The following is a 25,063-nucleotide window of genomic DNA, read 5'->3' on the forward strand; positions in this document are numbered from 1 at the left end:
AAAATGTACCGTATGAGTGAGATAGGACACAAGGTTGTACAAAACACTCTCCCTGCCCTTCATAAACTTAGAATGTAGTAGCGATGATATTACTGCCTTGTACTTTAGCTCACAGAACCAAAGATTTAAGATGGAAAGGGCTTAGAGGTCAAACCCAAACCCCAAGATCACATAGGGACCCACAGAGCTAGGATTTGAACCCAAGCTCTCTGACTCCACATCCACTGTACCCTGTGTATGTCATAAATGCCATTACTAGTAAGCCAAATCTCAGGAGGAAGGATCATTTCCACGGCTAGGCAATTTCACTGGCTATCTCCCATGCTTGAAATTCTATTATCCTCCTCTCTGCCTCCTAGCTTCTCTAGTTTTCTTGATGTCCCAACTAAAATTGTGCCTTATACAGCAAGCCTTTCCTGATCACCCTTAATTCTTGTGCCTTCCCTCTGTTGATTATCTCCAACTTATCCTGTTTACAGCTTTTTTGTCCATACATTTTTATGTTATCTTTCCTATTAAACTGTGAGCTCCTTGAAAGCAGGAACTGCCTTTCACCTTTCTTCATTATCCATTGCTTAGTATAGTGCCTGGCATATAATTGGTGTTTAATAAATACTTATTGAATGATTATTTGGGTGAGGAGACATATAAGACTGGTCTTAAAGAATGAAAGGGTTATTTTTTTTTTCAAAAGGGGAAAAAATATGAGAAGTATATAAGGAAACTGGAACGACATGAGCAAAGGCACAGATTCTGAAAGATGCAAATTTGTGTTTGTTGAAAATTGATTAATCCAGCGTGGCTGGATCACAGGGTTCACACCGTGAAGTCCTGTGAGAGAAGGCTGCAAATGTAAAGACTATTGTCTCTTTCACAAATCCCAAATCAAATTGAAAAATATTCATTGGGTGGTTGCTATTTAAAAATCATTGTGTGGGACTCTAAAGGAGATGATATAAAGGTAAATAAGGCACTTTTCTAACCTACATGGAGCTTATATCACAGAAGCGGAAATTAGGTATCTGCCTACTTAAAGGACTTTACTCTGTCGTCCTCTTTTTCTTTCCACACTATGTCCTATACAATGCCATTTGTTCTCATAGGCTAGTGTACTAACAGAGATTAATAATTGAAAATATCCATCCACCTGTGAACTCGGCTCCAGGACCATTTGGATCTGTACAATGCTTAGAGCTAAAACTTGAATTAATAGAATGAAGGCAGAAAAATTAATCATTTTTCCTTTTTTGAAAATGTTTCATTGATATCTTTTAATATAGTCATTACTTCTCAATATATACATCTCCTCCCTATCCCTCCCCAGTCCCACACACTACCACACCTTGGAAACCCATCAATTGGTGAATGGCTGAACAAGTTGTAGTACCATTTATTGTGTTATAAGAAATGATGAGCGGGATGTTTAAAAAAAAAAAAAACCCGGGAAAACTTATAGTAACTGAGGCAAAACGAAGTGAGCAGAAGCCAGGAGAATATTGTATTCAGCAGTATTGTAACAACTGTCAAAGACTTAGCTACTCTGTCCAAGAAAACGATCCAAGATAATTCAAAAAGGACACATATCTCTTACAGAGGACAAAATATCTCTTACAGAAATAGAATGAATAAATTCTAAGTACAGATTGAAGTATACTTTTTCACTTTCTCTATTTTTCTTGGGTTGTGTATGTGTTTCTTTTGCAATATGATTAATATGGAAATGCTTTGCATGACTTCACATGTGTAATAGATACCATATTTACTACTTGCCTTCTCAAGAGGTGGAGGAGGGGTTGAAGGAGGGAAAAAACTTGAGAACTTGAAATTTTTTTAAATATCAATAATAAGCCTGTAATCGAAAGGGGTCATAAAAAAGAGGAAAGGACCTACATGTGCAAAAATATTTATAACAGTCCTTTTAGTGGTGGCAAAATATTGGAAAATGAGAGGACACATCAATTACGTAATGGCTGAACAAGCTGTGGTACGTGAATGTAACGGAATACTATTGTGCAATAAGAAATGATGAACAGGCAGATTTCAGAAAATCCTGGAAAGACTTGAATGAACTGATGCAAAATGAAATGAGTAAAACCAGGAAAATATTGTACCCAGTATCAGCAAAACTGTGTGATGATCAGCTATGAATGACTCAGCTCTTTCCAGCAACACAACGATACAAGACAAGTACAAAGGACTCAGGAAGGAAAATGATATCCATATCCAGATAATGTTAGACTCTGGATGCAGATCAAAGCGTATTTTTTTCACTTTATTCTTTCTCATGTATTTTTAAAATCTGTTTGTTCTTCTACAACTGTGACTAACATGGAAATATTTTTTACATGATAGCTCATGTATAAACTATTTCAAACTGCCTGCCATTTTCAGAAGAGGGGAGGAAGGGAGAAAAATTTGGAACTCAAAATCTTATAAAAATGAATGTTAAAATTTTTCCTGTCACAACTGGGGAAAAATAAAATACTATTAAACTTTAAAAAAGAATATTAAAAAATTTAAAATGTAATCACGTGTGTGTATATATGTTAAATATTTATATGTGCATGTTATAGACTTATATGTATGTGTCTATACACCCGTAGAAAAACACACACCCTGCTTTAAACATTCCCTTGAAACAGTTAAATAAACACTGAGTAAAACCAAATGTCAAGGTAACCCTGTCTGATGATACACACAACATTCCGAGCCCTCGAGTTCCACACTTCTGTAATGAGCTGAGGACTATCTTTCATTATCTTTTCTTGCAATTGGTCATTGTAATTACTCACAGTTCAGCAGCTTTTCAATATTATTTTCATTTACATTACTGCATTCATATTTTTTCTTGTTCTGCTTTCTTTTTACTCTGCATCAATACATATAATCACTTAAGGCTTTGAATATTTTTTTCTGAATTCCTCATTCATCATTTTTTTATGGTGAAATAAAGTTCTAATACACTCACATAGCAAAGTTTGTTCATCTATGCCCCAATCCAGACTCCTACTTTGCTTATTTTTTTTTGCCAACACAAAAACACTACAATGAACATTTTAGTGCATATGAAATCTTTATTTCAGCCTTTGAACTCTTTGGGACATAAGCTTGTTAATAGAACTCAATTTCTTCAACTATAAAATCCAGGAAGTCATATATGCTTCATGAATCTTGAGGACCAAATAAGACAACATATGAAAGTAATGTAGAATATATAAATATACTAATGCATGATATTTTTTTTACAATATTTTTACAAATGTCCCCAGTCACATCTTGTCTAAGGAGGGCTAAATCATGACTTCCTGTCACTCACCATTCTACGTCATACACATATTCTGCTTGCTAGAAATTAATTTTAATATATTCTCCTTTAATGTCTTTATTTCAACTTCTTGTGTACTTATTCACTTACTTCTCTATACTTGTTCTACTTCTCTTTAAAATTATCAAAAAATATAAGAGCAGAGAATTGTTTGATTAACTTGTATATACCATACCTGAGCAGGTAAATGGTGCAGTCTTCTAATAGAGCCTCAGATAACTTATTAGCTATGTGACCCTAGGCAAGTCACTTACCCCTATTTGCCTCAGTTCCTAGCCTATAAAATGAGCTGGAGAAGGAAATGGCAAACCACTCTAGTATCCTTGCCAAAAACAAAACAAAACAAAACCCAAACAGAGTCGCAAAGTCAGACCTGACTGAAAAAACAACTCAACAATACCATACTAGGTTCTAATGAAAACTTAGTGATGATCAAATTCAGTAAGCATTTATTAAGTACCTATTATGTTCATGTATTGTTTTGTAAACTGGGAAGACAAAGACACAAAATTTAAGCCCTCCAGGAACTTACATTTTATTGGATTGTCAATGATACTATTTTTTTTCTCTGGTATGATAAACTCATCTCTTGATTGTGAGAAATACATAAAGCTACTTTCTCTTTCATGACAGTATGGACAATCAAATTCTAATACATATTTTTTTCCTTTCTAACAAGGAACAGTTTTTCAATCTATTGGTCTTCTGAAAAATTCTCACTAAATTACAAGGTGTAAGATGGGTCCCCTAGACATGTAAGTTTTATTTTCCCACCAAAGCGATATCATTTTAAGGTTCACAGTCAAGAGAAATTAACTTGGAATGCAACCTTGGCTACAAATTGCTATTGATTTCTCCATGGTAATTTTTTTACAACCCTATAAAATGGAAATCAAATCAAATTAAAAAATAAATATAGTTACATAATAGATACAAACTATTTATAGTCTCTGTGTTAGTTATTACCTATGGCAAAAACCTGACTTTCCACGTGAACTTATCACAATATTTGTTCTCTCATTATTTTTTCTGCCCCAAAAGAAATTGGACTTTCTTTTTGATGTTTGTGATATAGCATCTGGTTCTCCTTCTGTATTTATCATCCCTTTCTCTGACAAGTTCACCATTTTCTTCCTAAATATTATACAACATTGTCAATTATGCTTATGTTTATACCCATTCTTAAAGGAGGTTCTGAGGGAGAATTGTATATCCACTTCAGCAGATACATTAATCCATAAAAGGATGTTCTCAGGCAGTGAAGAGAGGGAAGAAATTACTTTGCCACCTGAGTTGAGGAAAACATGTCAAGAGCCCATTTTATCCTTACTTCTATATTTATTAACTTTCCTACCTACTCAGCAACTTCAAGAAGAATGTTTGAATATCCGATATATTTGCCTGGCCCTAGACTAACAGGGCTTCTGAAAATGGTGGAGATGACATAAGATGAAAATGAAAAACTCCTCTATAACCTACCAGATGTCAATTAAGGTGGGAAAGATTTAACACATGCCTTCTGAGCTTGCTTTCTATTTCTGAGGCCTTGTTTATTTTTCAGAGATCCAGGATTGGACAATGTGGTAGGAAGAGTGTAAATGAAACTGAATATACCCAAATAAATCTGACTTCTAGTCGTTCCCTTTCTGAGTTGTTGGAAAGGCAGACTCACTTCTAAAAATTCCTATATTCCCTCCATCAGTCCTCTCTTCATTCATTTGAATTATAAAAGGAATAATCATTTCCCACACATCAGCTGTGCAGTCAAATAAGCATATTTCAGACTTCCCCTCTTATAGTTTATAAAGTAATAGGTTTTATTTTCTCCTAAATATTATGTCATCTCCTCATCAATGTCCTGCATCCCTTCATTATTTTAAGTACCTCATCAATGAAAAGTTTTAGTGTCATCCTCATTTCCCCCTTCATAACACAGGTGGCTTAGCGGAGAAGTGAAAAAGAGAGGACAGATGACTGTGGTTAAATGTACTTTTGTTTCCCAAGCAAAAATTATTAGCTCCCTCAAAGTCCAAGTTCACAGAAAATTTATCCTTACAGATCAACTTCTGGCAAATCTTTGATTTTTACAGCTGGGAATTAAACTTTCACTTACAAAAAAAGTACACACAGCACTTTCTTTTAAACAGTAGATTTCTGTTGTCACATGAGGTCATTTAAAAATAATAATAATTGGTCATTCAGAAGTTTGGTTGAGCAATGCTTCTAATCTAAATGCTGCAGATGAAAATAGCAATCTTATTATAAAAAATAAAATATTCAAAAGTTATAAAAAAAGAAAATGATCGATGAACACCCCCACTTGAAAAGAGTGAGAATCTGGGTAATTACTGTTTTCCAACTACCACACGCAAAAAAAAAAAGAATAAGATTCATGGAAAATACCTACATTCAGACAAAAGTGTGATTGCATTAGTCAAATCTTCTCAAACAAAGGCCAAGGTGTAAGTGCCCTTCTGTCTCAAAAGCCCCAGCGGCAGACAGCTCTTGTCAATTTTTAGTCAGCACTACTCCCTCACTTCAAAGGCATCATTAAAAAAAAAAAAAAATGCAGTGCATTGATGCCAAAGGTATCTGGTCCCTTTCTGTGAGAAACAGCTAACGCTAGCGGAGCCTAATGAGTTAGTGTTCGGTCTAAATGCTGCAAACTGCTGTTTTCGCTCCCAGCTCCCAGACAGTCCTTCTTTCCCCTCTATCAGCCCAGCTTTGCTGAAAACTGAAGAGTGACTTACCATTGTGATCCAGGGCTTCCTCCCTCTCGAGTTCAGCAGCCCGGAGCTGTTGCAGATGCACTGCTTTCAGAGCCACTCCAGGCTTTGGAGGCAGACAATGTTTTATGTAGTGAAAATGTATCACTACCGATTATATTTCAGTCCCTCAACTGCTAGCCTTGGTGCTTTGGAAATCAGCCAAACCAAGCGATAAGAGAAGGGGTTGCAAGCAAGCAGTTTCAGAATCTGCCCCAGAACATGGGTTAAAATAATAATAACAATAAGTGTGCCTTATATTTGGCATTTTAGCCAAAGCTCAAGGGGTGCTACATTCCATTTTGTCTCTTTTTCCCCTCTTTTCCTTTTAAATTTGTAGCTCCTGGAATGAAACCATAGCAGAAGCCGGACCCAGGGGAGACAGGCACTATGCCAACTTCCACACCCAGACCTACCAAAACCCCTCTCTCTGTCCTGGTCGGTCACATTGTGACTATTCCAATCAAAGACAAAGAGTATTCACTGCCTGAAGAGGAAAGGAAAAAGAGAGTAACAACACCTAGCACTCTGTGGTTACAGTGATTTGATGCTTAGCAGGTGTTAGTAAAATGCTTTGAAAACAAAGTAAAAGCAGCAAGTCCAGGCTAAGTAAGTTATTTGCTGCATGGTTGTTTAAATACAGTTTAACCTAAGCTATTTGTCCCTTTAAAAAGATGGAAAATCCAAATTCTTCAATCCAGCTGTGAAACCTGGAGGTAAAACCTTGCATTGGTGAAGGAGCTGATAAGTTCTTTAAAAGGAAAGCCCATGACATGGTAGGTTCTGTATCTCTGCTTCAGTCTTAATTAATTCTGCCTAATTCTAACGATGCTCAATAGAGTATAGCATAGTAAACAGAATCTTGGACTTGGTGTCTACAACACCTAGTGCCTTACGACTTTGGTCCAGTTGCTGAGATTTCATGTCCTTGGCTGTAAAATAGGGATAATACCTGCTAAACCTACCACCCAAGCAAATGAGATGATCAAATAAATAAAGCATGTGGTAGCATGCCCCTTATATTCGTTTTCCCAACGTCCATTCAAAATGGCAGGTTGGGTCTCCAGAGGGCAGTTGATTACTCCTCCCTATGTGGTTCTAAGAGTTAAATCTGAAGGGCTGGGGAGAAATCCTAAAGCTGTTTCTCTTAAACTCCCAATCAGTGTCCTCCTTCCCCAAAGATCAAATAACAACACAGAGTTCATTGACTTTTAGAAGGATGTATTTACTATTAAGGTGGAGTGTCGCTGGCCTTTTCCTTCCTAGCTCACTTTCCCACCTGCATTACTTGCTGAATGCCTGCTTCCTTAAGTGTTGTCTCCCCTCATTAAACTATAAGCTCCTAGAGAGTAAGGACAGTCTTGTTTTCTTTCTTTTGTATTTCCAGTTTAGCAGAGTACCTAGCACTTAGTTAAGTGCTTAATAAATGCTTTATCTAGTAAAAACAATTGATACAAAACATTCTCCCCAAAGCAGGAGATATATTTTCCCACAAGTACATACAGAATCTAGTGGAAAGTAGGTGCCCTTAGAGAGACATGAGACTGCATTTCCTCTGCCTTGAAAAAGACACGCTCCCTGAAAGCTGTGCCTTATTTGGCTTCTCTCAACTCACAGCTGAAGACTTTTTTTTTATTATTGATGTAGTCCCGAGATGGATATGGATAACGGAGGGAGGGGAAAGAAGTTTGGGATTATGTCTGGAATCACCTCCTTCCCTTTCTGATGCCCCCTAGTTAGAGGTACAAGAGGCTCTCAGAGTTCTTACAAAGCTTAACTTTCAAAGTAATTTCTGGAATCTAACCACTGGAACTAACTTTTAAATATACAGAGGTGTATGTCTAATTCTTTTAACTAATGAATTAACTTATGTGATGAATGCTCATACAATGGTTCAAACTACTTCACTCCAAGCTGATTAATTTGTCCTTGATTAGTTTATGACTTTTATTGGAAAACTGCTTCCATAAATCAAAAAGGCATTCTCACTTGCTAAAGGTACCAAGCATAGAATTATTATTGCCCCTAATTGGGGTTTGTTGCTGGTTAGTCATTTTGCAGTCCTATCTGACTCTTTGTGACCCCTTTTGGGGTATCCTTGACAAAGATACTGGAGTGGTTTGCCATTTCCTTCTCCATCTCATCTTACAGTTGAGGAAACTGAGACAAACAGGGCTAAATGACCTGCTCAGTCACAGCTAGTAAGTGTCTTGAGGGCACATTTGAACTCAGAGGTCTTCCTGACTCCAGGCCTGGCACTCTATCCACTGCACCAACTAGCTGCCCTAACTGAGGTTTGAGTATGAAAAATGCCTCTTTACCTACGTACAATGCTTCAGATACCTTAAAGCACTACACGAATGTCTCTTGTTATTATTAGAATCTTGAATTTAATGGCAGCTGTCATAGAACAATTTTGTACCTTTCTCACTGCACTTCACGTTTTACCTAATATTAAGGGTAATTTCTCTAGATGGAGTCAGTCTGTGTCTCAGTCTGTTCTGTATCCTATCTAACTCTGAGCAGAGTGCCTTTTGCATAACAGTTATTTAATAAATGGTTTCTGAAAGAAAGAATCAATAACACGTCTAGAAACAGTAATATGCATAGTTAAAAAATTGATAAGCTCCCAACAGGTTTGGCAGCCTTTACTTTACTCAATCAAATTAACCTCTGTTCTCACTTCTTAAATGATCTTGAGTTAGTCACTTAAACTCCCTGGACATCAATTTACTCATTTGCAAAATAAAGAATTAGACTAGGTGGCCTCGGATGTCCCTGGGCCCTTGTGAGGCTTGAGATCAACAATCCAGTAATCCTATGACCACTGGGCTATAATTCATGGACAACAAGATTTGGTAGTCTAAGGATACATAGCAGTCAAGCTGCAGGTTATGTTTTTAATTCTTGTTAAAATAATTTCTTGCCTGTAGCCTGATTTTCTTTCTAAGGTTCACAAAAAGCTAACTTCATGAGTGGATTTCTCCTTTCCCCAAAGGGTAAGACTCTCTGGACTGAAATCCATGTCCCACCCTGAGAGATTCAAGAATACCTTCTAGCCAAGTTCATTACTAATGAACTGAAGCAAGATTCAGTCCATACAAAAAAAAAATCTGCTAAATGAATGAAGGCAGTGTGGTATAATAGGAAAGGCAGTGTACAATTATCCCTTCCGAAACAAAGGGGTTAGGGATACAGCACCTCCATGATCTGGAAAATTCAGGTAACATTTTTTGTCCCTCTCTTTGTACCAGAGAAGAAGATTGAATTTTTCTTTTTCTTTTATGGGGTGTTTACAGTACCTTATTATAAAATTTGAGTTAAGTATTTGGTCATAGACTCTGTGTTATCTGCTGGCCTTCATATGTCATCCACAAAACTCACTCCCCCAAATTCCCATCTGATTTCTTATGCTGACTCACAATGTATTGGAAAGGTAATGGGGAAAGTCACAATGTGGAAGAGCTAACTGTACCCAGAGTTAGAAGAGCTGAGGTGGAATCCAGACTGGCACTTTCTCTCTGTGTGACTTCGGGCAAGTCATTTTGCTGCTCTGAAGCCTCAGTTTCCTCATCTGTGAAAGGGAGGAGCTTATATTAGATGATCTCTAAGGTACCTTCCAGCTTGAACTCCAATGATTATATTTCATTTTCAGTCTCTCTTAGTAGAGTTGCATGACATTTTTAATGGGAAAGGTAAACAAAGCTAAGAGGACTCAGTGACGTAAAGAGTTGAATAGGTTATTTCTTCAGTGTGAAAACTAATTCCACCAAAGCAAATCACAACATATTACAGTGCTTTCTATACGTAGAAGGCATTCAGATGATTAAATGAGTGCATGATATAGACACATGAGATGTTGTAGCAATAAGTATAGTAGAAAAAATAAGTTTGAACAAGGTGGCACTGTGGCTAGAGCACGAGGCTTGGATTCAGGAAGACCTGAGTTCATATCCAGCCTCAGACGCTTACTAGCTATGTGACCCTGGACAAGTCACTTAACCCTGTTTGCCTCAGTTTCCTCATCTGTAAATTAAGTTGGAGAAGGAAATTCCAGTATCTTTGCCAAGAAAACCCCCAAAGGGGTCACAAAGAGTCAGACACAACTAAATAACAACTGACACTTGCTATTTGACTCTAGGTAAGTCTCTTAATACTTCTGAGTCTCAATTTTCTTAACTGTATAAAAGGGATAATAATATTTCACTATCCATTTTACAGAGTATTTATGAGAAAAGAACTTTCTTTTCCATCCCTTAAGATGCTATATAAATGTAAACCATCATAATGGATAGGGAGGGAATGTGTCATAATGGCTAAAAGACTGGTCTCGTAGTCAGGAAAACAGAGGTTCAAATGCCATTGCTTGTGTATCCCTAGCCTCCTAGTAGCTGATGGCAACCAAGTAACTAAGTTTGTGTGTGTGTGTGTGTGTGTGTGTGTGTGTGTGTGTGTGTCTCTCTCTCACTCCCTCACCCTTGCCTTTTGTCTCTCTCTTTCCCACCCCTGTCTCTGTCTCTCTGTCTCTCTCTGCCCCCCCACCCCCACCCCCACCCCCGTCTCTGTCTCTCTCTTTTCTTGTAGGTGCAGATATAGGTATATGTCCACATAAATGTATCTATAGATATGGACATTCATATACGTGTGTGTGTGTATCCCTTGCATATGTTTTGACCATTACCTCTTCATTCCTTTACTCACACAAAAACAACTATTTGATTTGTATATTTGAGGCACATAACAAACATTCCTTTTATATATTTAATGTAGATCTTAGACTATAAACTTCTAGAAGGCAGGGTTACTTCTGTTTAATACATTTTTTAAAAGCATTAGACTGGCACTATTACCCAAGTAGGCACTTAAATTTATCTAGAGCTCAGCCTGGTTGAAATTCATAGCTTCAAATCTATAAATCAAATTTTGGTAGATAAATAAGGAATAAGGTTTATTTGGATTTTGGCTTAGTTGGCTTTTACTCTGCTAACATGCTAAACTTGTTTTGAAATGAAATAAGCTTGTAGAAGGCTAGACTAGTAACAGTGTTGTCTTTAAGTTTGTGTGATTTCTTCAGTGTGGCAACATCTTACACCAAGGAAGATTAAAAACCGTCTATACTTTAACAGCTAACGTCTTAGTTGTTGAGGCTCAGAAAGGTAAAGGGACTTAATAAAATGGTCACACAGACGACAAATGGCAGAGTCAGAATTCAAAGCCAGGACTCCCCAGGCTCAAAATTCCAACATTATTTTTATTATACCATACTCCCTTTAGTTTACCTTTATATAATTTGTCAGGAGGCAAAGAGACTTTACTCTATGATTCTATCTGGTATTTGAATTAAAATTGTATAATAATGCTTCAATATACCCATCTTTCCCAAGGATTAGATGGCACACAAAAAAACAGTATGTGCCTGAAGCAGATGATAGTTTGAGTAGGTCTAGTGAATATTTTGTGATTAATTCATTTTTAAAAAAATTACTTCCACTATACTGGGCTCATAGGGACTATAGATGCTTCATTGCTGGGGAACCCAGAACATTCTATTTCCTTCTCCCTTATCTAATCCCTCCCAATCCTTCAAAACTGAAGTCACTTACAACCTCCCACATCTTCCCTAATAGTTCCATGTCTATCCATCTATGAAATCAGAGCACTTACCTCACTACTCATTTGACAACTATACGGTATCTTGGGACATCTTGTAATTGTAGTATTACAACTGGGATGTGATTCTTGCATAGCTATTTAATTTTTGTGCTATGAATGATGTCTTCTAATTAGATTATGAACTTTTTGATGTCAAAAATCATGACCATCTTATCTTTTGTGTCCTCTATGATGTCTAGTTAAGTACTCCCAAGTATAGGTGGCAGCTAAGTGGGACTGTGGATAGAACACTGGTCTTCAAATCAGGAAGACCTGTCTTCATAAATTCAAATCCAGCCTCAGATATTTACTAGCTATGTGACCCTAGGCAAGTCACATAAGGCTGTTTGCCTCAGTTTCTCATCCATAAAAATGGGCTGGAGAAAGAAATGAAATGGCAAACCACGCTAATACCTTTGCCAAGAAATCCCAAATAGGGTCATGAAGAATCAGATTTCTCTGAAACAACTCAACAAGTATAAGTGACCAATAAACACTTGACTTGAATGTATGATAGAATCATGTCAACATATATTTGTGACAAATACTGCGTGCTGAGCTTTAACTAGCCACTTAAAAATATTAAACCATGAACTCTGCCTTCACAAATCACACCATCTGGTAGAAGGATGTACAACATACACAAATTACTTCTTCAATACCTGAACAAGTTGAGATTTCATCAACATAATCCATCCCCAGTTGGAAACTTTTGACAATTTACTCTTTGAAGTTATTCCAGAGGACCAATGATGAAATGCTGTCCATTAGAGAGGGTTTGTGGAGTTAGGGTGTAAAAAGTGACACACACACACATATATGGATGTGTGTATGTGTGTGTGTGTGTATATACATATATATACATATACATATATATATATATACACACATACATACATACTTTTGTGCAAAACCACTGAGGGAAATTGTTTTGCTTCATTGTGAATGTGTTATACAAGCAAAGATTTTTCTCTTCTTTTTTTTTAGTGGGAGAGAGAGAAAATAGATTTCTGCTAATTTTTTTAAAAGAAATAGAGAAGTGAGAGGAGTGCTACAGATTTGAAATGCTTCCTTGAGATATTTGACTTAACATTATTACTTTGTTACAAAGTAGGAATAATCTGTAAATTCAAAAATCTGTAAATGTAAAAACTAAACAATAAAACTACAAGAAAATAGGAAAGTTACTGGGCCTGAAAAATTAATCATCCCATGTCCTACCTGATAATAAACTTCTCTGAAGTTACTTTGGCTGCTATTCATGACAGACAGAATCTGCACCTTAGGTCTGACCTTGTCACCCTCACACCCCCTCAGTAAATTCCAGTGGTTCCCTATCACTTCCAAGGTCAAATACAGCATCCTCTGGCATTCAAAGCCTTTCATAGCTACCCCTTCCTGCTTTAGTCTTCTTACACCTTGTTGTTATGCTATGTCTGACTTTTCAAGATCCTATCTTCCTGACAAAGATACTAGAGTGGTTTGCCATTTCCTTCTCTAGCTAATTTTACAACGGAGGAAACTGAAACAAACAAGATTAGGTGACTTGCCCAGGGTCACACAGCTAGTAAGCATCTGAGGCTGAGTTTGAACTCAGGAAGGCCAGTGCTCTATCTGCTATGCCATCTAGCTGCCCCTTTCTTATATCTTATACTCTTCCAAGTACTCTGCAATATGGTCTTCTTGCTCTTTCTTGAACAAGAATAGGGCATTGCTTGAATCAAAGTGTTTTCACAGGTTGTCCCCCATGCCTGGAGCACCCTCCCTACTCATCTCCTGGCTCCCTTTGCTTTCTTCAAGTCCTATATAAAATTTCACCTTCTACTTGGAAATGTTTCTAGGTCCCTCTTAATTCCAGTACCTTTCTTCTGTTGATTAACTCCAATTTATTCTCTATTTAGCTTGTTGATACTTAAATGTTTGCTTGTTGTTTCCCCCATTAGACAGTGAGCTCCCTCAGAGCTGGGACTTTTCCCTTTCTTTGTATCCCCAATGCTAAACAGTGCCTGGGACACAGAAACCACTTAATAAATGTTTATTGACCAAACAGATCCATGTTCAAAATCCTTTCCAGAGTGGAAGGAAGGATTATAGAATGCTTCAGGGAGAGAATTGGACTAAATGAATTGTAAATTCCCTTCCAATACCGAGCCTGTGATTTTGTGATAATCATGAAGTTCAGGTGGCAGATGTGGATGAAGACCAAAGCTCAGCAGCAGGGAGAGGCAGCTGAAGTAAGTTCTGGAGAGTTCTCTTCCAACTTGATGAGTTAAGTCAATACTGGAAATTCCCCAAATGAATAAAACAGATTCTAGTTTGAGTGCAGGTCATCTCAATTTCCTAATCCAAGCTTTCAACCATTCAATTTCACAAGCATTTATTCTGCGTTTGGTCTGTACTCAACATTTCAATGCACTCTGCCTATACTGATATGCTCCAAAGTAGATTGGATTTCATAACTCTTGACATCTGCTTTCAGATTTCAGCATCAAATTTAGGGAAAATGATACCCACATAAAATCAGGCTCCTTTTTCAAGGACTTTTTCATTTTTATTTTCTATTTGTAGTGCTTAGCACAGTGCTTTATGCTAGGGACACTTAGGAAAACTTTTGTACTGGTGACCTTCTCTCTCCTCACCTCCCTCTCCTGCCTTTCCTGCTCTCCTTTAGGACTCAGCTCCAATCCCATCTTTTGCAGGAGGCCTTTTCCACCCCGACCCCCCCCCCCCAATGCCTTTTGTTTGAGATTATCTTCCATTTACACTGTATTGTCTTATACATACAGTTAGAGCGCCCACATAATGACTTTCCTCATCATGGCTTTCATATATCAGGGATCAGCATAAGAAATTAAATGGGAATTTGGGGGGAGTTTTGTGGAAGTTGCAAGACAACCCTCAAAGGCCAGCAGACAAAAAAGAAAAAGCTTAGAAACTCAGAAATGCATGTACTGTATAATAACATATTTAATACCATGATAATTCAGACTTCTGGTACAATGGGAGGACCAAAAAATTTTACGTGGATTTTCCAGATTGAATGGTGTGCCCCTAATGCCCTCTATGTGGGATAACTGTACATGGTTATTTGCATGTCATCGCTCTCATTTCATCATGAGCCCCTGGAAGGGCAGGAACTATGGTTTTGTCTTTCTTTGTCTCTCCAGGGCTTAATACTGTGTCTGTCCCAGAGTAATTGTTTAATGAATGCTTGTTTACTAACTACCTAAGAGCTGGAAGGGACCCAGAGGTCATCTAGTACAACCTTCTCATTTTATAAAGGAAATGCAGCAAAGTGAATTGACTTGCTTAAATTGATACAGACAGTAAGGAGAATTGGCATTTGAACTCAGATTTTCTGACTTCAACATTTTACTGTTTTACATTTGTCAACCTACTACCTATTTGTTGAATTTGAATTTTTCTTCTCTATACACCTACCCACTAACATACATAGTAACATAAGTTCTTAGTAATAATACACTTGATACCCAGATAGAAATCTAATACTAAGATCTCACTTATGCACTGAACAAATACCCTTGTTGTTCAATCATTTTCAGTCATGTCCCTGCTTGGTTTTTGGTTTTTGGGGTTTTTTTTTTGCAGAGATACTAGAGTGGTTTGTTATTTCCTTCTTCAGTTCATTTTACAGCTGAAGAAACTGAGGCAGACAGTGTTAGATGACTTGCCCAGGGTCATTTAGCTAGTAGGTGTTCGAGGTCAGTTTTGAATTCAGGAAGATGAGTCTTCCTGACTCCAGGCCTGGCACTCTCCACTGCACCACATAGCTGCCCTAAATACCCTTAGCTCTTAGTTTTAACAAATTACATAACAGGTAGGATGGCCTCATGACAACAACACAGGGTTACAAATCAGGAGACCTTCAGCAACCAACTGTAGCATTGATTTTAGCATCAGCTACTCCTTTGGCCTTAGGCAAGTAATATATCAGTTGGATGTCTCAGGTTCCTCATCAGAGACCTTTAGATGGAAAGTTTAAAGTGCCATACAAATACAAGGTATTTTACCGTTATTTTGTAATATCACTGTAACAGATGGATAATATGTGTGTTCCACTGGTACATGTCAATGTTGAGAGCAAAAGGAAGGTTCCTGCTATTTAGGGTGGAGTCATTATGGAGGATTTATAGGACATGGACAAAAGTTATTTCACATAGTAGGAAAAGGCATAGATGGGATTTGACCATAGATATCCCTAAACCTCAATTTCCTAATCTGTAAAATGGCTTTAGTAATAACTGTAGTACCTATTCTATAGGGTTGTAATGAGGCTCAAGTAAAATAAGGTATTTAAAATGTTTTTCAGATTTTTAAGCCCTATCTCTTTTTTGTCTTTCTTTGTACCCGTAGAGATTAATATACTACCTAGAACATAGTAACTGCATATTGAATACTTGTTGGCTCATTTAGAGCTGGAAGGGATTTCAGACATCTTCTACCCTAGCAGTTTCAAACTCACTCAGGTCACATGACAAATCCTGAGGGTGGCATTAGTCAAATTAAAATATAACTGAGAAATGTATAACAAAATAAATAAAAATATAACATATTTTAACTTGTGATTCTGAAGTTAATATGCAGTCCACAAAGGTCCATTTCTATTTGAATGATACCACTAATCTATTTCAACACTCCCATTTTATAGGAAATTAAAGCCCAGAAAAGCAAAATTGACTTATCCAAGGTCATATGGATAATAAAGGAAAGAACTGGAATTCAAACCCAGTTTAAATCTATTAAAACTTAAAATTGCAATAAGATTTTTGGGATACCCTGTGGAAATAAGAGTTATTATTGATCCTATGTAAAGTGGCAGTTTTATTTGATTTGCTATCATAGGAAGGTGCCATAAAAAGAAAGTTTTTATGAGCCAGAATTGATGTTTTTCCTACCCTAGTCTCTAGCCTGGGGTGGGAGAAAGGCAGGTGCTTCTCACTGTTGACAAGATGCAACTGGGTACCTGGGAACTTCAAAGAATAGGAAAGCATTTGCTTTCCTTTCTCTGCAATTTGAAGATTGAGTCTCCTTAGCTCTGCTTCCTCTAGTAGCTAATTAGAAACTAACTTAAAAGTTACCTAATCATAGAGAATGTAATTGACTTGTCCAAGGTCACAAAGGAATCAATGAACTGATTCATAATTGGAATCCGGATCCTCTGACTCCAAGTTCAATGTTCTTTCCACTGTATCCTCTGGTTAACATTTCTCTTCAGTAAAGTTAGGACTTTATAACTAATCCTATGCTATCATCCAAATCCCCAACGTATCATCCTAACCTTATGGGATGACTTTGACTCCTTTTTTCCCATTCACTACATAGGAGGTCCCAGTTCTGTCTCAATCCACTGGTTCTGTGCTGACAGAACCATTGTTCCTCTGACTTTGTTTTACCTAAAGTCATTTTTGTGGAACCACGAAATGGGTGTATGTTGCTTTCAGCTTATATTTTATTATATTGTGGCTCTTAACATTTTAAATTTACAGAAGTTTAACCATGACCAGTTATATGTAATTATATTGTCATCTATTTAGTCATGGTAAGGATCATATAAGCAGGAAAGCGTTTTAAATATAGTCTCAGAAAAATGCAGAATGAAAATTCAAGTGCTAATCCCATTCAGTGCTCAACACTTTTTCAAAGATTTTCTATTTGATGAAATTGAAATTCTTAAGAAAAAAAAAAGATTCCTTGCACTGAGAAACACAGTTCACATTTACTTTGGGAGAACATTTACAACTGGACATACATTTTTCAATATAGAAATAGATAAGTACATTTCAAATATATCTCAAAAAATATACAAGGCTACTCAGGATAACCTCTATCTATATGTTATTAGAAGAAGAAGCTTAAAATTCAACCAAAGAAGATATATTTTGGCATCATTATATTTCATTTTCAATTTTTTACACAGATAGAAGTAACTATCTAAACATACAAATTATCTTTCCTTCAAAGCCCTGCATAAAGACAAATCACAGTGATCCCTAAACAAGAAAAGAGGATTCAGAACCTTTCTAGTTCTGATTCCATTTGTTTCCAAGAAAGAGATTACATACCCATTTTTCACCACAGGAGGGAGCCGCAGTACCACGAGGGCATAGATCATCATCTTTTCGCTACTAGCAACAGAATGATTACTCCGTGTATGTAAAACAACGTAGTCATAGGCATTTCAAGAGGGAAGAAATGTATTGTCAATTTGTTCATAACAATCTTTTAAAACGAATGTTAATAGCCAAAGTTTGCCTATGTAGGTGCTCATAAATAGTACATGTATGCATAAATTTCTGCATTTCGGGATTATTTTCTTTTCTAGAATCTAATTTAATACCAATTCTTATAAATGTATGTGAAATTCTACTTAACTGACTGTAGTTTGAATATTACAAACATGAAGAAAGTTATTAATGTATTTGAACTTTATTTAATAAGATTAATCAGGTGGAACGCATTGGATTGATTTCAACGTGCGGTAAATGTAATTCATCCCAACTCCCCAAACCATCGGGCACAAATGAATATTCCCCAAGGGAGAAGGGTCTGCTGAGGCATGGACAGTTAGTAATGGAGAACGAGCATTTTAACGACATGAACTCTCATTAACCCTTTGGCCATTTTAATATCTACATGCAATCCTTTTTTTCAGCTCCCCAAACACCCCCAAGAAATTTTTATCATATTAGAGTTTTAACCGTCTTCTGAAGATTTTAAGCTTATTAGCAGTGCAGTTATCCCATCCATTTTTGAAGGAAGAAAAAGGCCTTATTTAGATTTTTGAGACAAGAAAACTCACTTTCACAGAGCAGTTCCACAAAGCTAGTACACTACCTTAAAATCAAGTTCTTCTATTAGTAGAACAGAGAAAACAAAACCCTGTTTCCAATCATTTTCTTGGGCTTTCAGTTATCCACAGGTTCTTATCTGATTGACTGCTTATTACCTTCTATCTCCCTTGATAGATTCCCTATGGCTTCGTCTCCCCTTCACTGGTTTTTTCCCTCAATCTCAATCTGAATTAATCTTTTCATATTGATGGAACAAAAGGGCAAAAAAAAGGTAGCAGAAAGAAAAGAAGGTGCCATACTAAGGATCTAACTTAGGGCTTGACATCTGTCATGTTTCGTTGTCCCAATAATTGTCTAAATTTATCTATCACCTGTGCCTAAAATTCTTACTGGGAAATAATTCCTTACCTTCTTTAAAGGGGATGGTGATAACTTGTTCAATGGTGTTGATGATCTAGTTCCCCTCTCCTGCCCCCCTCATATTACAAATAACTTAGAATGAGTACTTTTATTCCAACGTCAACTAGTTAGGAGAAAAGCTCTATGGGCATAAGGTCCAGGAAAAAGGCAAAAGAGCACGTTTTACACTTGTATTAAACAATTTGATATCACAAGTACCAGATGTGACATTAGACAAATGTTTGGAAAAAATCTGGAGAAGCAAGCTCGACATAAGTCAATGGTGTGATATGACAGCCCAAAACACTAATGTGATCTTGAACTGCAGAACAGAATCATGGCTTCCAGGATGTGGTCAAACTGTGGTGTGTATTATCTTTAATTCTCAGTACTAAATTTTAGGAAAGGTATTTATTGATAAACTATATACATTTAGAAGAGAAACAGGAGGGGGTAAACACTGAGTTCACTAATCAATCATCAATCCACAAATATTCATTAAGGGACTAATCAGTCAATGAACATCTATTAAGCACTTACTTTGTCAAGCACTAGTGTTTCTAAGTACTAAGATCTATCTAAGCTCTAGATACAAAGAAAGGTAAAAACACTATTGTACCCTTACAGGTTTTGCATTCTAAAGAAGGAGGATATGTAAATCAGCATATACTTTTAAAATCCTGTATATATAGTGTAAATGGAAGGAAATCTCAGAGGGAAGGCATTAGCAAGCAGAGGAACTGGGAAAGGCCCCATTCTGAAGGTAGGGTTTGAGCTGAGTCTTGAATGATGCTAGGGTAACTAGAAGATGAAGGCAAACATACACACACACACACAAACATACACATACATACATATATGTATGTATACATATATACATACATATATTATATATAGGGGACATCCAGGGAAAAGGTACAGAGACAGGAGATGGAGTGTTATGTAGGAGAAAGAGTAAGTATATCATTAGAACTAGATGGTTGAATTTGTTGAGTATAGTACAGTGTTTTAAGCCTGGAAAACAAAGAAGAAAACAAGTTATAAAAGGATTTATATTTTGGCTTACATAACTAACAGAGAGCTTTATATTTAATTCTAGAAGTAATAGGGAACTCAGTAGAGTATATTAAATGGAAGGGTGAAATGGTCAGTTCTGTGCTTTAGGAAAATACTTTGGTAGCTCAGTAGAGGATGGATTAAAGTGGGGAGAGACCAATAAGAAGGCTATTGAAATATTCTAGGTGGAAGAGAATGAAGGTCTGAACTTCAGTGATAACTATGTAAGTATAGAGAGGGGTATGTGTGTAAAATGTATGTATGCATCTGTGTATATACGTGTAGTATATATTTATATATACTTACATATGTATAATATATAAACATATATGTACGTATATATTTGTGTGTCTGTATATACACACATACACACAAATATATATGTACATACAGAGAAACAGAGAAATTGAGATAGATGAAGACAGAAATGACAGAATTTGGTGATTTGGGGATATGTGAGGTAAATAAGAAAAATAAAGGATGACACCAAACTTGCAACTTTAGTTGACTGGAGATATGGCAGTACCCTTTATAATGATGGGAGTGATTTGAAAAGGAGAAGGTTTTGGGGGAAAAGAGAAGTCCTGTTTTGGACATGTCTTTTTTGAGATGTCTACAAGACATCTAATGCTAGATGGCCAAAAGGCAGTCGGTGATATGGAACTGGAGCTCAGGAGAGAGGTTAAGGCTGGATGTGTATCTTGCAATCGACTGCAAAGAGAGGATAATTGAATCATGGGAGCTGAAGAGATCCCCCAGAGAATCAAGCAGGAGTTCTTAACCATTTTATGCCATGGACTCCTTCGGCAATCTGGCCAAGCCTCTGGACATCTTTTGGCTGAAAGTTTTTAAATATATAAAATAAAATGTATAGGATTTCAAAAGAAACCAATTGTATTGAAAGGCTTCTAAAATATTAAAAAAGAAGTTTAAAAGTTTAAAAAGTCAGGTTAAAAAACCTCTGGGAAGAAGAGAGAAGAGGCCCCAGCACAGGGCCAAGGATACTGAAAGTTACTAGGGATGATCTAGATGATGATAAAGCAATGGAAACTAAAAAAGGGTCAGTCAGACAAGTGGAAGGAGAACCAAGTGACATTAGTGTCATGACTATCTAAACAGGAGACAGTATCCAAGAAGAAATAGTGATCAGCTGTGTGAAAGGTTACAGAGAGGTTAGATGAAAATGAAGAGAAACTATCCATTTCCTTCTTCTCTCAGTCATAGGACAATAGCTTTAATAGATCTAGAATCAATAAAATTAAACTAACAAAGTGTTGGCCATATTTGGAGTCAGCAATCTAGGTTGTACCTAAGCCAAAGAGAAGTTGACCTTGAAAGGAATTTTTATTAACTCTTAGGAGTCCAGGATATCTCAATCACTATAAAGTTCTTGATCCTGAAAGTAAAAGTCCTATACCTCACAAGAGAGAAATGTGTGTGTGTGTGTATGTGTGTGTGTGTGTGTGTGTGTGTGTGTGTGTGAGAGAGAGAGAGAGAGAGAGAGAGAGAGAGAGAGAGAGAGAGAGAGAGAATATATTGAATAGCTTTATCCCCTAGACTGAGAAACTACAGATTAGAAGGAGGGAAGTTGAAAGAATAATGGTTTAAATCCTGTTTGGCTACATAATACCTGCGTGGGTTTAAGCAAACCAGTTTACCTCTATAGGTCTCAGTTTCAGCATCAGGAAAACTAAGGAGTTAAACTAGGTGATCTCAATGCCTCTCTTTATTCTAACTCTATGATCTTACTGAGGCCTCTCATTTTCCAAGTAAATAAATTGAGGATGAAAAATGAAGTGACCTGCTCAAAACGAGCATCTGGGTCAAAAGAAGGGACTTTGGAAATTCTATTTTTGTTGTTTAGTTGCGTCTGATTCTTCATGACCCCATTTGGGGTTTTCTTGGCAGAGATACTAGAGTGGTTTGCCATTTTTTCCCCCAGTTCATTTTATAAATGAGAAAATTGAGGCAAACAGCATTTTGTGACTTGCCCAAGGGTCTCACAGCAGGTAAGTGTCTGGAGGCCAGCTATGAACTAAAGTCTTCCTGACTCCAAGTCCGGTGTTCTGTCTATGAACCACTTAGCTGACCCCTGGAAATTCTAAGAAACTGCCAAATCCTCCAGGCTCAATCCTGAAAGTACTACATGACTATATTGATTTCAGTGGGATATAGTTTATATCATCATAGAGAAAAATGAAATCATATGGGGATGATTTGATTATTGAGCGATAAAATTTCACAACTCTCTATATAACTTTTTTAAGTGTCCCTCTCTCAATGGAAGCTTTTACTTTTCTGAAAGATGTCAAATACACACATGCGCACGCACGCCCACACACACACACACACACACACACACACACACACACTTTAAGGATTCCCACGAGAAGCTTCTCTTTGACAATTTGGCAGCTATCCAAACCAACTCATTGCTATTCCAATAATTCAGGGGGAAAATGGGATTTTTTTTCTCATTATCTTGGGATGTTCCAGCTGTATGTGAAGATAGGATGAGTTCCAAGAGCAGGAAAAAAAAAAAACCATGTTGCTCATCTCCAGAAATTATCTGGACAGTCCACTAGGTGGCAGAAGTACATGGGTATCAAAGCTATTAAGGATTTGCTCCTTAGCAATCTTTTTAAAATTAATCCCTGTGTTCAGAAGTCTTAAAAGTCAAACCATCATATCTATGATTTAGGTCATTGTGACAAACAGTTCTACGGGAAACCCCCAGAGCAAATTATCCTGGAGCCTTACAACCCTAAAATATCTAAAGATAAAAATGTATCTTTAATGTTCAAAATGCAGCCAAAAGTTGTACATTTACTTCTATTTCAAATGTTTCACAGGAAAACAAAGGTTGGGATGCCAGTAGATGCAGAAAGCAGGGATGGAATGAAATCTGTTATTTTCATAATCAAAACATTCAAAATATTTTGAGTTTCAGAATAGCCCAAGTGAACAAACAAAAGAAAAAAGATAGCTTCTATTGTCACTGTACACATTTACTCAGATGAATAGTCCATAAATTTCAAACCCAGGGCCAATTTAAAAATTACTCCTAGAACTCTGCTGTGATCTTTCTAATGCTTTTCAGAACTGTTGATAAGGTATTGAATCAGTACCTACAATATAAACAGGAAAAGTTCTTTCTATACTAAACAGTTCATCTCTGGACTACGGAGTCCTCTATACGGACTACTCTATAAGAAGGTAGCTATTTTTACTTTTTCATTGTTCCAGAAGAGGTGTATAATGGAAAAAAGGAGATGGGCAGGTCCTGATGCTAGAAAAAGGGTAAAATGTATAATCTCTAATGGTTTCCACGTAATGACAAGAGATAGGAAGGCAGCATCCCAGCACAAAGAGTGTCTGAATGTCATGTAAAAGATTTCATAAGAAGCCACAGCATAAGAAACTGTGGGATAACTTACATTCTAAATCACTGGAAGAAGTACCCACATTGGTGGGACTGTACATTCTTCAAAGTTTTGCAATAGTCTTCATGAGAGTCAACACACTCAGTGCCTACTTAGGCAATCAGTTCCCATAAATCAAGAATTGAAATCAGAGTTTCCTTCAATTGTGGGCAGATATCTAGATGAAGGAGCTATGCTTCCAAGTACCATAATCTAAGTCCAGAAGCATAGTAAATCTCAATGATATTGAAGTTCATCCTGCAGGATCTATAAGATCCATCTCGGCATATCTTTAAATGAAAATGTCATGTCAGCCATACCTTGTGACCAATTTATGCTTATTCCCTTAATATCAATATTGTATTGAAACAGAGAAAAAAATGGAGTGAGCAGAACAAGGGAAAGCTTAGGGCAAGAGAACACAAGGAATGTCAATAATTTTCCTTTCTTCTAAATTCTTCTCATATCACTTTCATGGAAAGTAGGCATCCTGATCAGCTTTGCCTACAACTACCCAGAGAGTATGGCAATACTTTAGAAACTAACTGAAGGGGAAAGTAAATTTGCATGGTTTGCCAAGTGCATAGTGAAAAATGACCACAATGTCACTGGATCACTGGCAGGATTTTAATCCAGGCCCTTTGATTCCAGCGCTAGTCTCTTTCCAATATACTAAGCTGCCTCTCAAATGGAAACAGCACTGATCATGTGTCACACTAGCTTCCAGAACTCTTTTTTATCTAATTTATATAGCACCTACCTACCAGGGTTGTTGTGAGGATCAAATGAGATCATCGTAAAGTGTCTAGTATAGTGGGAAGACTTGTATGTTAGTTATTATTACTATTTAGTATCATTATTCAGACCATAAGTACCTTGAGGGAAGGATTAGCTTCATTTTTGTTTTTTTTATCCCTAGTATACAAGCAAAAGTACCTATTAGTGGAATCATGTTAGTTGACATTGAAATAGAACACTGCAGATGTTATAGTTAATATTTGGACTATGTGTTGTATTCACTTATTTTTCAATTAAGAAGAAAAGATTTATCCATGACCACCTCAGAAACAGCGAGAGGCATCTGAGTTCAAGAGGAGTTAAAACAAACCAGAGAAAGAAAGTCTTGGGAAACTTCCTTTCTTTCAAAACATGGGAGACACAAAGGAAAAGGAGAGGAATTGTATGCAGTCACGAGCAAGGCTATCATGATTTTATGAATGTGATCAGTTAAAGATCACATTCGCAGAGATGGAGGTAATATTTGTAAATATAACCTCAAAAGCTGGGCTCAGAATTCTATCCAAAATTCAGTAACATAATAATGATGGTTTATTTCAATGATCCTGGATGCAAAAATATAGAGCCTCAGGGAAAACTCAGAAGCTGCTCAAATGAGTAAATCTATATAAAACACTTTTCCAGCTTCAAAATTCTGTATAAATATAAGTTAACATTTTTATTAACAATAATTACCAATGCCTTCTGAATAACAAAGTCCAGGCTTAAAGCAATGGGATATCCTCATTCCTGAAATAACAACTGCTACTGATTGGTAAAGGAATTTGATCTAATTAATATTTTGAAAGTGAGATTGACACTACCAACAGGTTCATGATTCTCATTCTAAAATCA

The 25,063-nt window shown here is 36.7% G+C and overlaps 1 protein-coding gene across 2 annotated transcripts in view; it reads right to left on the bottom strand.

The window, feature by feature from the left end:
• Positions 1 to 25,063, bottom strand: part of PLD5 (phospholipase D family member 5) — a 409,901-nt gene that overhangs the window by 333,103 nt on the left and 51,735 nt on the right. Inside the window, exon 1 of one of the 2 annotated variants that reach the window (XM_072647591.1) lies at positions 6,076 to 6,183. The exons of the other annotated variant lie outside the window; for it this stretch is intronic. Coding sequence (XP_072503692.1) covers positions 6,076 to 6,078 — 3 coding nt within the window. The 5' untranslated portion in view covers positions 6,079 to 6,183. Of the gene's footprint in view, positions 1 to 6,075; positions 6,184 to 25,063 lie in introns of those variants that run through there. 2 annotated transcript variants of the gene reach the window in all.

This window comes from Notamacropus eugenii, chromosome 2 (assembly GCF_028372415.1).
Source record: "Notamacropus eugenii isolate mMacEug1 chromosome 2, mMacEug1.pri_v2, whole genome shotgun sequence".
In the NCBI taxonomy this organism is placed as follows: domain Eukaryota; kingdom Metazoa; phylum Chordata; class Mammalia; order Diprotodontia; family Macropodidae; genus Notamacropus; species Notamacropus eugenii.